This window comes from Fringilla coelebs, assembly GCF_963513975.1.
Source record: "Fringilla coelebs genome assembly, chromosome: 1".
In the NCBI taxonomy this organism is placed as follows: domain Eukaryota; kingdom Metazoa; phylum Chordata; class Aves; order Passeriformes; family Fringillidae; genus Fringilla; species Fringilla coelebs.
In genome coordinates this window covers 122,484,227-122,499,487 of record NC_140028.1, presented here as the reverse complement: position 1 = coordinate 122,499,487, position 15,261 = coordinate 122,484,227, and the positions used below count along the sequence as shown (strand labels likewise).

Genomic DNA, 15,261 nt, shown 5'->3' with positions numbered 1-15,261 from the left:
CTGAACCCATCCATGAATAGTTCCATTTTTAAAACTGATCTCTGCCTAGAAGTCAGTGCAATCAGAAATTGCTCCTTTTAGAAAATATCCCATAGAATACAAGTCATTTTTGTTGACCTCATTAGTTTAATTCCCCATTCTTTCCTTATTTACTCAGAAGCCACTAGCACGCTCTGGCAATCTGTATTTGAGAACCATAGGGCTAGACCCAACATCAGCTCAGTTAAAACAAACTTCATTCTGTCATTCTCTACAAGTATCTCTGAAACATAAATACACAAATAAATTCTACACGGAGGTATAGTTCCTTAAGAGATTTTCCAAAAACATATCATGTTCATTACTCTTCCTCCATGTTGGAGAAGGCACTTGCTCTCAACACCTCCATGCAGTTCACAAGAATCAGAGCTCCAGTTAACTCTCGCCACTCTTTTGTTACTGGGTTTTTCATTTTATCCAAGGCTGATTGCAGGTCTTGTAAGACATCCCTGTAACCATCTCCATAATGGGCAGCCCAAGTGTAGAGAAAGTCATATGCAGGTTTCCACATCATCTGAAAAAAAAAGGGGGAAAAAATAGTGGCAGAAATTTAATTATTGAGAAAAAAAATAGCTAAATAGTTGAAAAGTCACAAAAAAAGAAAAGAAAAAATAAATGTTTAATCTCTAGGCATGCAGAAATGCTTTATAAAAAGAGACATGTTGATATAAAAACTCCATTATTATGTTATTTCTATGAAACTCAAGTCTTCAGAGAGGTAAATAATAGATAAACTCTTCAAACAGATGATTATCACCAAGTCAAAATATATCCTTGTCTGAAACTACAAGTCAAAGAGCAAGAGTGGAAGGAAAATACTTTTCATCTTTTGCAATGCATACACCCATGTCTTAGGCTGGGGGTGTGCATTCTGTTTGCCATCTGTTAGATGTGTGGCAGTTATATTCTGTTAATTGGGCAGTTTTCTTTATCTCTTCCACAACTAATCCTCCCTCTGGGGAGACATTTGCTGCTAATGGGCCTCTGAGTGTCACTGCATGACTGATAAACTCCATATCCCATTGTGAGAAGCTCTGCCCAGAGGGAGGAGTCAAGCATTCCTACCTCGATATAATCAGAGATTTGGAACACCAGAGACTGCTTTTTCCCACTGGATTCCAAGAAGAGTAGCTTTATTCTCTGCTGGATTCCCAGAGGAAGACCAGGCCCACCTACACAGCCACTGGACCTTCAGAGGAAAACTCCACCCTTCTACAGGATCCCTGCTCCAACAGAACCACCCTGTCACTGCAGGAGGACTGCAGCCCCCATTTAACAGGACTGCTACCAACACCCTGACCAACAGGGCGTCAGGTCATATTCTGACTCAGTCTGTGGTTCATTTTCTCTTTTGTACTATTACATTGGTATTTTTACTTTTCCTAGTAAAGAACTGTTCTTCCTATTCCCATATCTTTGCCTGAGAGCCTCTTAATTTCCAAATTATGATAATTTGGAGGGAGGGGTTTATGCTTTCTGTCTCAAAGAAGGCTACTGCCTTCCTTAGCAGAGAATTCTCTTTTCAAACCAAGACAAACCAGCAACAGTTTCCCTATTTTGATAGTTAGTGCCCCATTAATCAACATTCTACAGTCCCTCTACTCAGCCTGGAAATCTTAAGCACGCTTTTTACCTTTCAGAAATGTTTTCTGACAACAGCAGCAGAAACTTAATCTGGCTACTGCCATAACAGACAATAAAAGATGCTTCTAAAAAGACGTCAGCATCCTCAGGCTAAGGAGAATCTCCAACCTTTATTAGATACGGGGGGGGGCAACGCTGTGGCAAAGGATGAGAGAAAGGTTGAGGTACTTAATGCCTTTCTTGCCTTAGGCTTAAATACCCAAACCAGCTGCTCTCTGGGTATCCATTCCACTGAGCTGGAAAACAAGGATGGGGAGCAGGATGAAGTCCCCTTAATTAATTTAGATTGGATATTAGGAAAAGATTCTTCACTAAAAGGTAGGTCAGGCATTGGAAGAGGCTGCCCAGGGAAGTGGTTGAGTTGCCATCCCTGGAGGTATTTAAATCACTCATAAGTACTTAGGGACATGGTTTAGTGGTGGGCTTGGCAGGGCTGGGTTAACTAGGTCATCTGACTAGCTGATCTTGGAGGTTTATTGCAACCTCAATGATTCTATGATTATAACATGATTTATCCTTAAAATCGATTTTTAAAAGGGGGGGTGGGGGGAAGCATCCAAACACTCTAAAGCAGGCAAGTCAAAAGCTTTTATAAATTTTAATCAAGACATAAAATTTTAAAATTTTCCTGCAAGAAAAAAAAAGAAATTAAAAGATTACCAGTATTTTTTTGTTTTTCAAACTATGATTTATTTGGTTTATGCCTAACAAATGGAGCAAATCCTTAGCAGGTGTAATTTGTCATTTGTCTAACAACATTAATTAAGTTATACCAGCATGATTCAGATACCAAGTTGGACTTTTATCTTTCAAAGTGCTGAGTGAACTTGCTCAGTTAGCAAACAAAATAATTATTTTCCCAGTTACTGCTTTTCCAAATGTTATTGAGCCATCAAAATTCTGGTTTCCCTCTCCTTATTGGCAATAAAGGTTTTGCAAACAGCAGTTGAGTTAACAGTTGCAGGGATGATGCACAAATCCACAAAGAAACCCACGACTCTCCAAAAAGGTTCTGTAATTCACTGTTTTAACAAGAACATGCCTATGCATAGTAATAAATGGACTGTTGACTGCATATTTTTATTTATATATATATGCACACACACACAAAAGTGATCAGGAAGTTGAGGGGTTTTTAGCATCTTTTCCTCTTTTATCAAAAAACCCCAGTTTGTATGGTTGTGAGGGATAATTATGAAGGAAATTGGCTATTTCCTCAATATTATCTTATTAATTTACAAACTGCACAACATAAAGCTTTGCTTCCTTAATTTAAGCTTTATTTACTTGATCCCTGGAGGAACTGTGTAGGAGGAGAATTTCTTTGCTCATAGGTCTGAACTTTTCTCCATATTTTTGGGCTATCTTTCAGCTTACCCAGGACTGATTCTGTCATTGTTTATGTAAACATTTCCCTCAAATTCTGCTGCCATACCCAAATGGGAAAAAAAAACCCATTAGACTTACAGCCTGACAGTCTCATTAGTTTAGTCTAGTCTAAACTTACTGTCTCACCATCTGATTAGTCTAGTTTCTACCTTGAGTTTAAGTAATAAAAGTGTGCCTGTCCTCTCAGTGAATTTTCTCATTTTAGGTCTACAGGAGAGAAAGGTATCATCATTTTCCCAAATTAATGGTTCCAAATATTTCCTTTAAGCAAGTCTATCTTAAGTCATAATCATAAGTTTACAGAAGAAGAGAAAAGTACATTGGTGGTAGGTGGGAAGAAGGACACTGATGAATTCTTTTGGGGTTTTTTAGAGAGGCTAAGTTGAAAATAGTTTTTTAATATACTAATGTAAATATTATATATTATAACATATCTTAATGAACTAAAGCAGATCACTACTGTTTCATCTATGTTGGGACCAGAAAGCTTCTGTATTCTTATTTTTAGCTTGATAGCCAAAGTAACCAACAAGAGAAGCTGGTATCCCCTGAAATTCTGTTCTGACCTCTTTCTGGGTCTCTTTCTTCATTTTCTTACATTTCTGTAAAACCAGGATGTTTAAAGAATGAGGGGACAGTCTTCTGTCTTCACTAGAATGTGATAAAACAACGAATAGGAGAAGATGTTATGCTTTGACTTATGCTGAAGGTCAGTCTGACTTTATAATAAGACAATTGGCTGAAATATCCTTAAATACAAACCTTGATTTCCTCTAATCGTGCACAACGCTTTTGCTTTTTTTTTTAATCTAAGACAAAATAAAAGAAAGAAAGAAGAAAACAGAGAATGTAGGGATCAAAAGCTTTAGAAACTGGTCACCATTTATGAATAATTAACTCAGCAATACTCTACACACTCATCACATTAAACTAGTACTGCAAACACAGCAGTGGTTCTAAGGCAGATTCTTCTCCACATCCACGTACTCTAATGCAATGGGTGAACTGAATTGCATTCAAAATTCCTGAATTCAAAATTCCTGTATCAAAGCAGAATCTCAGGCAAAACATTAAATCACTGCAGCATCCTGGTCAAGTCTCATCTCAGCTGTGTGCATGAGTTTTCCCTCTTTCCCACTCTCCCTCTGAGTATTCAATAATGACACCTATATCCACTGCAAAGTGGTCTGGAATTTACAAAAAATGCTTCATCATCTATGCGCCAGTTGTAGGTACCTCAACTTGCCTCTTGATCATTTGCAAGATCTCTCCCACCAAGAAAAAGATGAAGTTTAAAAGCAGAAACATTTTTTAACCAATAAATCCTCTTGATGATGGAACAATGCTTGGTGGGGAATGAACTAGTTAATATTTTTATGTAATCCTCAATAGCTAGTCAAAACTTATTAACCTCCCCCAGCTTTGCTGGATTTCAGGTTTTAAGACAAAAACTAGCATCAATGGAAAAGTTGGAGGTCAAAAGAAAGTACTGATATCCACTAGAAAGTACTGAAATTAAGGTTAGATTCAGAGGACATTGAGGGTACTGAGTGATCACTGAAGACACCAGTGCTGGAAACCTTGTGCTTTGAATTCACACACATGTGGGCAAGCACAATTAAAAAGCTCACCCAAATCAAATAAATCCTCCATAAGCCCAGTATAATCTTTGAGAACTGACACAGAAATACAGCAAAATTCTGATCTTGATTGCTTGTTGAATGTTCTCTGAAAAAAAATAGAGTGTACTGTATTATAGGCTTTTAATTATAATGAATTTGAATGCACTGTTTTGTCAGCACATATTGTCACTGAAAGGCAAAGAATTTTCTGGATGGTTTGCCAGAAAAATAATTTTAAAACTCTTGAAAACAAATGAGTAGAGTGTATGAGGTAGAAGACAGGCTTCATGGAAAATCAAAACCCATTCAAAGCAAAGTGTTTATTTTAAAATTTTGTTAATATAAAAATAAATAGTCATGATGCTGGAAAAACAGTTATAAGATTATTTCTACTGCCTATCAGTAAAGGGGAAACATTCCCAAATAACATGGAGAACAGCAGAGTTGTATATTGTTCATGTCAATAATTCCTTCTGTAGAAAGCTGGGGGTTTGTTAGCCAAACACAGAAAGCTCAGTAACTAGAACAAAAGTGTAGGAAATCAGACAAGCCACTGCCTAACAGTAAAAAGAGAAAACCAAGAGAGTAGATATGGGATTGAAAAGGCTGATAATTTTATGATAAAAAATTGGAGGAATGTGCATCCAGACTGAAGTACTCAGAAAAGAAAAAAAACTGCACAAAATAGCTCAAAGAGAAAACTGGATCTGTGAAGGAGGCAGTGATTGCAAACAACAATTATGGAGATAACTTTGTTGAAAAGTGCAGAAGCACATGAGCAAACACGTAGAATTTTGATCAAATATTGATTGGGGAGGGAGGGCAGAGCATTCAAAAGGAATAAGAGGTAGTAGTTCATTATTAGAGCAGAAATATCTTGATAGTTATCACCAAGCAAATGAAAACAAGATGACAGATGCACTGGATTCAGACAGTGGCAAGGAGTGGAAAGGAAAGGTTTGGCAGGGAATAAGTAGAATCAGCTACAGGGAAACAGAAAAAGGAAAAAAAAATTATCTTGAGTAGTTGTGAACCTGTGAATGGGAAATAGCAATTCCTTTGGCACTAAGAGGTGAGGGAGAGGGAATGCAGTCTGGATCGTGTACATTACCTGCAATAATCAGGAGGTGATGGTCTAGGCAGAGGGAGAGTCAAGCCTGAATGTAAGCTCTCAAGTCAGAACGATCAGTCAGAAATGCTCATAAAAAAGGTATTTTTAGAGTAAAAACCAGTCTGGAGCCTAGAAGTCATTGGCACATAACTCTGTGGGTAAGAATGGAGCTACTGCATGTTTTGATGTTAGAGGAGAGAAGGGCAGGACATAACCTGGCTGCCCAGGCAAAGGTATGCCAGGAGCAGAGGCTGACCCTCAGCTCAGAAATGTGGACAAGGGTCCACCCCAAGTCTTGTGGCATGCCTGACATTGCAAGGATGCCACGAGTATCTCTGGCCACCTCAAATGGCACTAGAGATTTAATTAGGCACCTAAATTTCTCCTTAGGTCTGTACGCACTAAAATACATCTGAGAGGATAAACTGGCTTTTATACAAAGCTCAAACTTCTGTACAAGGAAAATGCTTTACAAAGGAAAAAAGAACCCATGATCTACCTGACAAACTATAAACTTATAGCAGAGATTTTCCACATTCACACAACAAAAGTAAAACTGGTGTCAGGGCTTCCAACCTCTTCTCATGCTACTTAAGCTAAACAATAAAAAGTTTTACACTGGTACAGAACAGTATTAATGATAGAAGTCAGCTTCCTTTTTGTGGAAATAGCAAAAGCTGTACAGAATGTGATTAGAAGTGGCTCCTGCAAGGACCAGCTGGTCCTTCTCTCTGTGTCTGAAATGACAGCAGAGGTGTGAGTGAGGTTAACAAGTGGACAGGACAATAAAAAAGGATTGAACCTAGCCCTGAAGCTCAAGACAGGAACTGAGACCTTCACTGGACAGCGCAAAAGGAGAGAAGCCTGCAAAGCCAGGAAGAAGGAAGGTCCCTGGCTGTGTTTGTGCAGAGGAGGAAAAGTGCATGCGCTGCTACACCAGCTCCTTACCTCCAGAGCTACTGCTCCATTTTTCCCGTGGTGGGGCACTTCGTAAGCCTCTATTTGCTGCTTTGTCAGGCGGGCTAGCTTCTCCGCAAGCTCCCGCCAGCTTTTGCCAAGCTTGACAGCTGAAGTCAGGATGATGGTGTCCTGGGTAAGACGTGCCACCAATCCCTGGCAATCTATTTTCAAAAGTGCCTGCAACAATGATTTTCATTAGTGATCCTTCACCAGTAATTACAAACAGAACATTTCAATTTAATTTTATAGCACTATTCTGCATTTCTACGTAAACAATAACACTTTTTTCACTTTTGTGCTCTTACAAATATGTGGGGTTTTTCCTACAAAATGGTGCTGCCAACACTTTCAGAGGAAAAATGCCCATGAGCTTAAGAAAAAAAAATCAAGCTGGCATTCAGTTGCTTCAGCATTCCAGTGTCAAGTGGGTCCTGCCAAGCTTACAGATCCTGAAAGAAATCATACTTCTCCAACAAAAATATTTGGCACAAAAAAAATTTAGCTTCTTAGAAGTATGACATGAGACTTCAAAATTAAGTTAGAGCACTATTATACTAAGGTGTGGTTCTTAATCTAGGACTTTATTTGGAAAATCACACATTGGCCAGCATCTTTTGATTTACTCCTCCCACAGTACCAATAATTTTTTTGACCATTAAGGAGAAATGCAAACATGAAACCTTTCCCTCCTCCTTGCCAAAAGAGCATTTAAAGACACTCAGATTAAAATGGTAGAAGGAGTATAACCTTGAAATGTAGATACGTTGCATTCTTCTTTCTTTATTTGTTTGGATAAGAGCTAGTGGGAAAAATAAATGTTGGGATTTTTCCTTCTCCTCAATTCACACCAAAACATTCCACTGGAACTGTTCAGGTTTTCAGCGAAAGATCAAGATCAAAACACAGAAATTTTCCTTGTTTTTTAGATACTGATTTTTACTGAAGTATCAAGGATTTCTGCAGAAATCAGACATACGTGTGATTTAATTTTAAAGTATTAACCAATAAAGTCCTCACAGCAAACAATAGAACTTTGGTAGCCAGAGTAGTGAGAAACTGACTACAGTGTATTGTACTAAATTTCCCTAAACTGGAGACAAAGTTGTTCAGTTTGTGTTTGCTCTGATAAGCAAGAACCCTATGAAACACAAAAAATAGAGATTTCTTAAAAGAAGTAACTGAAAATTCCACCCAAAAATTGCATGGATGACATCTAGATTTATAACTAACTCTACAAAGACAAGGACCTGTATTGCCACTTCCTAGCAAAAATACACAAATCTCACAAAACAGGGCATTGAGCAACCTGGTCTAGTGAAAGGTGTCCTGCCCACGGCAGGGTGGTTGGAATGAGATGATCTTTAAAGTCCCTTCCAACCCAAGCCGTTCTATGATTCTATAAGCTTAATCTAATTATGCCCCACTTTTCGCCTGTTTTGTAATAAACTCTGTTTAACTGCATTCAGTCAAAAGTGTGGAAAATTTCACATTTAGGTCCCCCTCTCTTTTTGTAAAGAGACATGACAGGTTTTGCTATACTTCATACTGGCTCAGCTTCATTCCACAAAGTTTGATGTGCTCTAAAGAATTGTAAGTGGCCACTGCTACCAAAACATTCTGAATCCTGCTGAAATTTCTGTCAACAGTTCAAAGGGGATAGAGTAGTTTTGAGAAGTAGACTCAGTTGAGGTTTACAATTCAGGATAGTCAAAGGGCTTTAGATGAGTTTTTAAACATCTATATTTAAACATCTTTATTTGCATATCAGAAATTTAATTATCTTCTGTCCCTTAATATGTTGGTCAACTTTTCTGTCAGAGCCAAGGAGAGTATTAAGTGACCATGAATTTCAAACTAATTTGACACAGATCAGTAAGTAAATTAGGATTGTTAATAGTGCCACTTATTACCTGGAAGCAATTAGAATAAACTTTTGATTCACATTTGGCAGTATTTAGTCACACAGAAGTTATCCAAAGGCTTACAAATGAGGTCCATGAAAATACATACTGAAATACTTGCAAAATCCTTCTTAGGCTGCTACAGCATTGACTGTGAAGTTGTAAGGTGTGGATAGAAAAATCTTGCACTCAACATTTGGGTCGAGATGTCCCTTTTAATTATATGAAGCTAAGCTAGACATGCAACTTACCACAGACAAATATCTATGTATATATCTACAGATATAGACATATAGGTATAGACAGATAGATGATACCTATCTGTATCTATGTATGTATAGTGGAATTCCCACAGTATAGTAATGTTACTTAATATTTCACAACAGGAATGTGAACTTCTCAGGAAAGCAATTTACCAAGACAAATGACAAAAGAATTTCAATCATGGCTATTTAAAAACCAGAAAAGTCGTCTTAGTCAACCTACTAAATGAACACAGTTCATGCAGCATTAACAGAAGAATGAATTGATCAAAGTATTATTCTTCATGAGAGTTTGGATGAATTTTCCACCTATTGGTGTCTACAATTTTTAGTAATATATTCAGGTTTATAAAGATCCTGCAAGGATACAGAATCACGTTTTCTTGTTCCTACACTACTAATGAGTAGTTTCTTGTCAATACATTCCCGACAAGCCAGTTAGCAATACTTACAACAATGAGTTCATAAAGAAATAATCTTTTTTTTTTGTTAGCATGGCAGTCTTGCTTCATCTTTTTCACAACATGTGCAACTCTTTCTGATTCTTTATCAATATGTGCCTCATTAAAGTCATCCAAAGACATATGTGAGTATCCCAACACCTCAGCTAAAGCTCTCCAGTCATAAACACTCTCTGATACTGTAGACAGAACAACTGAGTAGATATAAGTCAGTTTTTTGAATGGCAATGCAATTTGTTCAACAAGATTCCTGGTTGTTAGCTCACTATCAGCAGTGTCCATAGCTTGTTCTTTAGAAATCACTTTAATGTTTTTGCAATGTACAAGACCAATCTTTCTTCTGAGAACTCCCACGTACCACTCTTTCACTTTAGTTTGTCCAATGGCTTTAACTTTATCTTCACCAAGCAGAGCGATTGTGTCTCCTTTAAAATATTCCAGCAAATAGTCAATCTTATTCTGACGTAACACAGTTTTCAAAGCCACTCCATAAGTGTTGACACTCAAAGTTTTGTCCTGAAACTTTGGATATTTTATTGTTGGTATCAAAAGCCACGGTGCAGACTTGATTTCTTTGCGGTTTTGTAGGCGCTTTGGCCTATTAATTATTCCACTTAATTTTGGAGCTGGATCAGGAGTTGTAACATGGAACTGTGTTACTTGGCTACTTTTCAAGATTTTAATCTGAACAAGGAAAACAAAGAAATGCATCTCCCTGCATCCAAGCATGGAAAACAGGAATTGTTGGCGGACCATTTCACCAGTTTTCAACTCCTCTTTTTTAATATTTTTGCTTTGATCTTCCATTTTTACTTGAAAGTCTGGATCACAGGATATCAAAGAAATGTTTAGGTCTTGTGGTTTTTCAAGAAGAAATGTATGCTTTCCCCACAGCTGAAACACCACAGGTGGCATACTTTTCCCCCCTTTTTTTATATCGCAAATAGTGAGTTTTCCTGGAATGTAGTTATGACCAAAGACTGTAAAAACTGCTGTAAAAGATGGATGAATGTATTTGGGACCATAAATTCCAACTGAGACTGTTCTGTGGACATAGTCCCACACATTAGTTGCTGGAGGCTGGATTTTGCTTGCTTGTACGGCAATCACTGCATACATCACATGACTTAGGTCTGTTAGCTTCACTTGTATGGTATCTTGATAAATATAGCAATTCTCTAGCTTCTTAAAAGGTCCTTCTTTGTTGAGACTAAAAAAACACACAATATCGCTCATAACTTGGCTGAGTGGATCACTCTTCACTTTAGCTGCAACTTTCACTTCTAGGAAAATGGCTTCACTTGTGTTGAGGTTGCTCAGTGTAAGCTCTATCAGAGGACTTACTGTGCTGGACAGCTCAGTGTTGCATGACAATGGAGGGTTAAGGATAGCCTTTAAACCAACTTCTTGGAATTCTCCTGGTAATACATGACCCACAGGGACATGAATGTTGATATCTGAGTCAGGGAGCTGTACCGAGCCCCCTTCGTGATTCAGTTTGCAAACGACATGAATGTCTGTGGCTTGTGTTTGTGCCCACCCAGGGCTGTGGCTCATGGCTTCTAAATCCAGGCAGGAGCGGGTGAGCTGTCGGTGGCTCAGCCAAGCCATCTTGTAGGCTTCACGGTCATTCTGAAGCCATGTCATATCAGAAGCTGTTTTTTGAGGCGCTGTCTTGTGAGGATTAAATCTTTGGTTATCAACTATATCCAGGAAGTCAGAGACACTCTTGGATCGTCCAGATCTTCTTGCTGAAGTCTTTCGTAGGAGACAGTCAATATCTAGCTCATCACCTGAGGAATCCAAAGAGTCCCTATTGCTTGAAATTTTAGAGAACAAATAAGGTTTTTCCTTTAGGATTGAAAGACACTTATTATTTTCATTTCTATTGGAAGCAGCTATGTCATGTACAAAAGGGTTGGATCCTGACAGTTCATTCCAGAAAGGATTAGTCTTGGAAACAGATTGGGCATGTTTGAATACACCAGGCCAGTCAATATCCAAATCCAGTTTACTTTCATTGGCATCTGTTTAAAAGAAAAAAAGAAGCATTTCCTGAAGCACAGAGACTTGAGGTGTTCCATTCATATCCAACTGATAGTTTGTTAAACTAAGAGGTGACTAAATTTTTCTCCTCAAATACACATAAATAATTTCAGTATTTCTCCTTCAAGTTTTTAAATAATATCAGAGTTGATTTAATTAAGAATCTTAATTAATAAAAAGACTGCTAAGAAATTAGTGCTGAATAACAAATTGGTGTTGAAGGATGTAAAGACACTTTGAGGTGTTGATCATTATCAACTCGTATGATTATTAATTGGCATTGAGTATGATAAAGTTCCATAAGGTTCAAACCATTATATTCCATTAATCTTTGGCCTCTTACACAATGCTGTGGACTTCTTTCCTTTGTGTCTGTCTCTTTGCAAAGATTAAACAACTAGTTTCATTTTTCAAACACTGCAGACTGTACAGATAAATGCATTATTCAAGATTCCTTTTCATGCTAGTACATGGGTATTCAGTTGATAGCAGCACTCTTACAATTTGTCTCCATGTGGACGGAATTTGTTATACTAGCTTTCCATTAAAAAACAATCATTGTTATAATTTATGAGACCTTGTACAACTTGAGGTTTAGAGTAAAATGTTTGTGTGACTAGTAATTTTCTAAGACTGCATTTAAACAGACAAATCCAGGTGCATAAGTGATATTTATATATGTTTTCTAATAAAAATCTCATTATTAGCAGTAATAATTATTTTTTTTCTGAAGAAGAGACATCCTTACATTTTATATTAACAATTGTTCAGAAAAGCTGGTTTACAGTTGATTGCAACTCACCCTTCTTGCAATGGGATATCTGCAACTTTTTATGCTAAGGGTTTCTATTACTTCATTTTGCTATTTTTTTTCTATATATAGAGGCTATACCGTCCCTTCTTTATATATTCTTATATAAACTCTTGCAAAGAATTTAAATTTTAGAGGGAAAAAGCATTATTTCTATTTTTTTTCACCATTTCTATAGCTTACATTATTACACCTTCCATAGTACTTTCCATTTCCAAGGTTACTCTATACTGCTCAAATGCAAGCATGACAGTGCATACAGCCACAAAAAGAAAAAAAAAAAATGTTAGTACTTCTCTTTTTGTTTCCTTTTTCAGCTTGTAATAAAAAGCCAAAAGTGTGATGTCTTTCCACGGTTCCAGAAAATTCCCAGTTTGGAAGAACCAAGGTGGAATTTACCTGTTTACCAGCTGCCTATCTACAAAGCTCTAACATTGTCTTGACAAGAGCCTTCCAGGTGAGCTGCCAGGGATATTGAGCACAGGGGCAGCCTCCTTTTCCTTGAGCACTTTGTTTTAACCAGGGTCACCAGAGGGGGACATGCAGTTCAAGTACCACTGAAAAGTTCTTTTGTCTCTGCCCATAGACCAAAACCTTTCCTTGTGCTGCGATGTTATTACAGTCAGATCAGCATTGCACATAAAAAATATAGATTAATTAAGACCAAAATAAACATAAGGGTTTTGTTTGGGTTTTTCCCCCATCCTAAAGGGCATGTTTCTACAGGAAAAATATAAGCAGAAAACTCTGTCAGAGCCTGAGTCACTACGACAGACACTTTCTCATGCCAAGAGCATGAGAAAGCACAACAGCACAATTACTGGGGTGCAGCATGTCAGCAAAGAAATAATTCCTGCTCCACAACTTGCACAGCAAGTGTCAGCCTTGCTGTTATATCTGCTACTGGACAAGAAGCTAAGAGAATGTCTACCTTGTAGAGGGCAAAGTTTTCTCAGGTTTGGGGTTAAAATAGCAAGGAGATTAAATCAACTTTGCCAAGACTCCAATTTTAAATTGAGCTAACTTCAAAAGTAACCTGCCTTCTTGCTCTTAAAGCCCTAAATGAATCTAGTTCTGCTAAGAACTTCCTCCTCTCTTCCCCACCTTGACCCCCAGGAAACTTACTCTGAGTAGCATTTGTTAATGTAACATTAAGGATTTCAACTCTTCCTCTCAACCTTCCTGACCCAGAGTTTTGCAGAAATAAAGACTTTAGCTGGAGAGCCTTAGAACAGAAAATAGCAGAAGAGCCATACTGTAGCTGTCTGAAGGTGTCCGGTCATCCACATCAATCAAAGTCCCCTCTGACCGGCTTCGTGGAATCTCTCCACTGCTTAGGGAATCTGTTCCACTACTGGAAGAATTTTCCTCCTAGAAGACAGTTAAGAATGTAAAACATCAGCAAGTATGAAATTTGAAAAAGGAGAAACTGTTGAAGAATAATTGAGCTTGTTCCTGTAGTGTGACATGAAAAAAATAGTGAAGGTTAGATTATGAGTAAATTTATGAACTCTGCCCAAGAGCTTCACATTCCTGAATCTTATGATTGTATGTGCATCAAACCCAGCAGATGCTACAGCTGCAGTGCAATGTGATACCCCAGCCCATAGTGGAGTCCAATAACTCACAAACTTAAGTGTCTTGCAATTGGAACTGAGCTAATTATGCAATAACTTCCATTCAGGTCTTGAGTAAAATATTTTTTAAAAAATTACATAGACATCCTAGCTCCTGTTTCCACGTAAGTTTGAGTAGAATCATTAAGGGGGAAGATCTATATATGTTACTTTCCATGCCAATTAATAGAATGTCTTTTCAACCCTTTCTGCTTTATTATTCTTCTTATATTCCTCTCTGAAAGAAGATCAGGTCAGATTTCCTTCTAGTCAGCTCAAGAATGACTTAAAGTATCATTCCTTAGAGACCACACCATCACAGCAACAGCCTAAGAGAGGATATTCAGGTCTCTCTACTTCCTTGTTCTGGCTACAAGAAGTTCTGTTTCATTTTAGTCCAGTCCCTTTGAGGCAGGCAACAGAAGGATGAGCCTCTCAAGGTACATTGCCTAACACTGAAGAAAGCAGGAATTGTTGTGTCTCCTGTAGAAAGAGGAGTTACAGATGTTTCAAGCAAGCATTTAGTATCCTACATGCTGAAATTGCTGTATCCCAGAAACAGAAGTTAGAGGAAATTAAAGATGAGAGGTCTTTTGTGCAGAAAAGCTCTTCAAGCCAGTGCTGAAAAGCAAGACATCATCTAGTGACTTCCCCAGAATCCTCTCACACATCCTATATGTAGTGAGACATAATAAATGCTGATGAGCAACAGATACATTAAGATATCTGGTGGAAAAAAATGAGACAAACAAAGAAACAAGGAAGGGGAAGGAAGACAGAAGGAAAAATTCCAGAATTTTTTGGGGTCCATACAAGGGATACAATAGCTTTGTTTGGGAGCCTGAAATATTGCAGCCTTGTTACTACTACAGCAAACATTGCAGTCTAAGTAGCTCTCTTTTTATCATGTTTTAAATGAAGAAAAAAAGGATTGGGCCTGTTTTTGCTGCAGATGTAAGAAAAAGGAATATCCAGTTCCAGTTCCAGCAGGTGAGTTATGGGAAAAGGAAGCATACCTTATATCCAAGCATTGCTTCGGAAAGCTGAAGCCAGCTGTTTGTTTTCATTGCACAGTGCCATGGTTTAAGATATCTCCTTTTTTCCCTGCAAATGTAAATTGGTACTTTTTGCTCTGACCACCAGAGGTACCTTCAGCTAATGGCAGTCTGTTCAGGCGTTGTTTAGTACACAGGCAGCATGCAAGGCTGAGGTCAGGCAAAGCTCAACAGTCACCCAGCACCTCCAAGGTCTGTATAGATTTTCAGGTTCCTTTGTTACCTCTTTTATTTGGCCTTTGGAGTCCTGATTTTAGCTAGTAGGTAAAGCCAGCTTCCAAAGCCAATACATTCTGGCTTCTGCTACTACTACCCCACCAGAACAAAACTGGAAACTAAAATG

At 37.9% G+C, this 15,261-nt stretch overlaps 1 protein-coding gene across 1 annotated transcript; it reads right to left on the bottom strand.

Moving 5' to 3' along the window:
• Positions 1–340: 340 nt before the first annotated feature.
• MACC1 (MET transcriptional regulator MACC1) lies at positions 341–14,894 on the bottom strand (the record flags this gene model as incomplete). Its single annotated transcript, XM_084209236.1, has 5 exons — positions 341–553; positions 6,754–6,942; positions 9,382–11,417; positions 13,504–13,618; positions 14,880–14,894. The coding sequence occupies 5 exons, from the start codon at positions 14,892–14,894 to the stop codon at positions 341–343; spliced, it is 2,568 nt and encodes an 855-aa protein (XP_084065362.1).
• Positions 14,895–15,261: the final 367 nt, after the last annotated feature.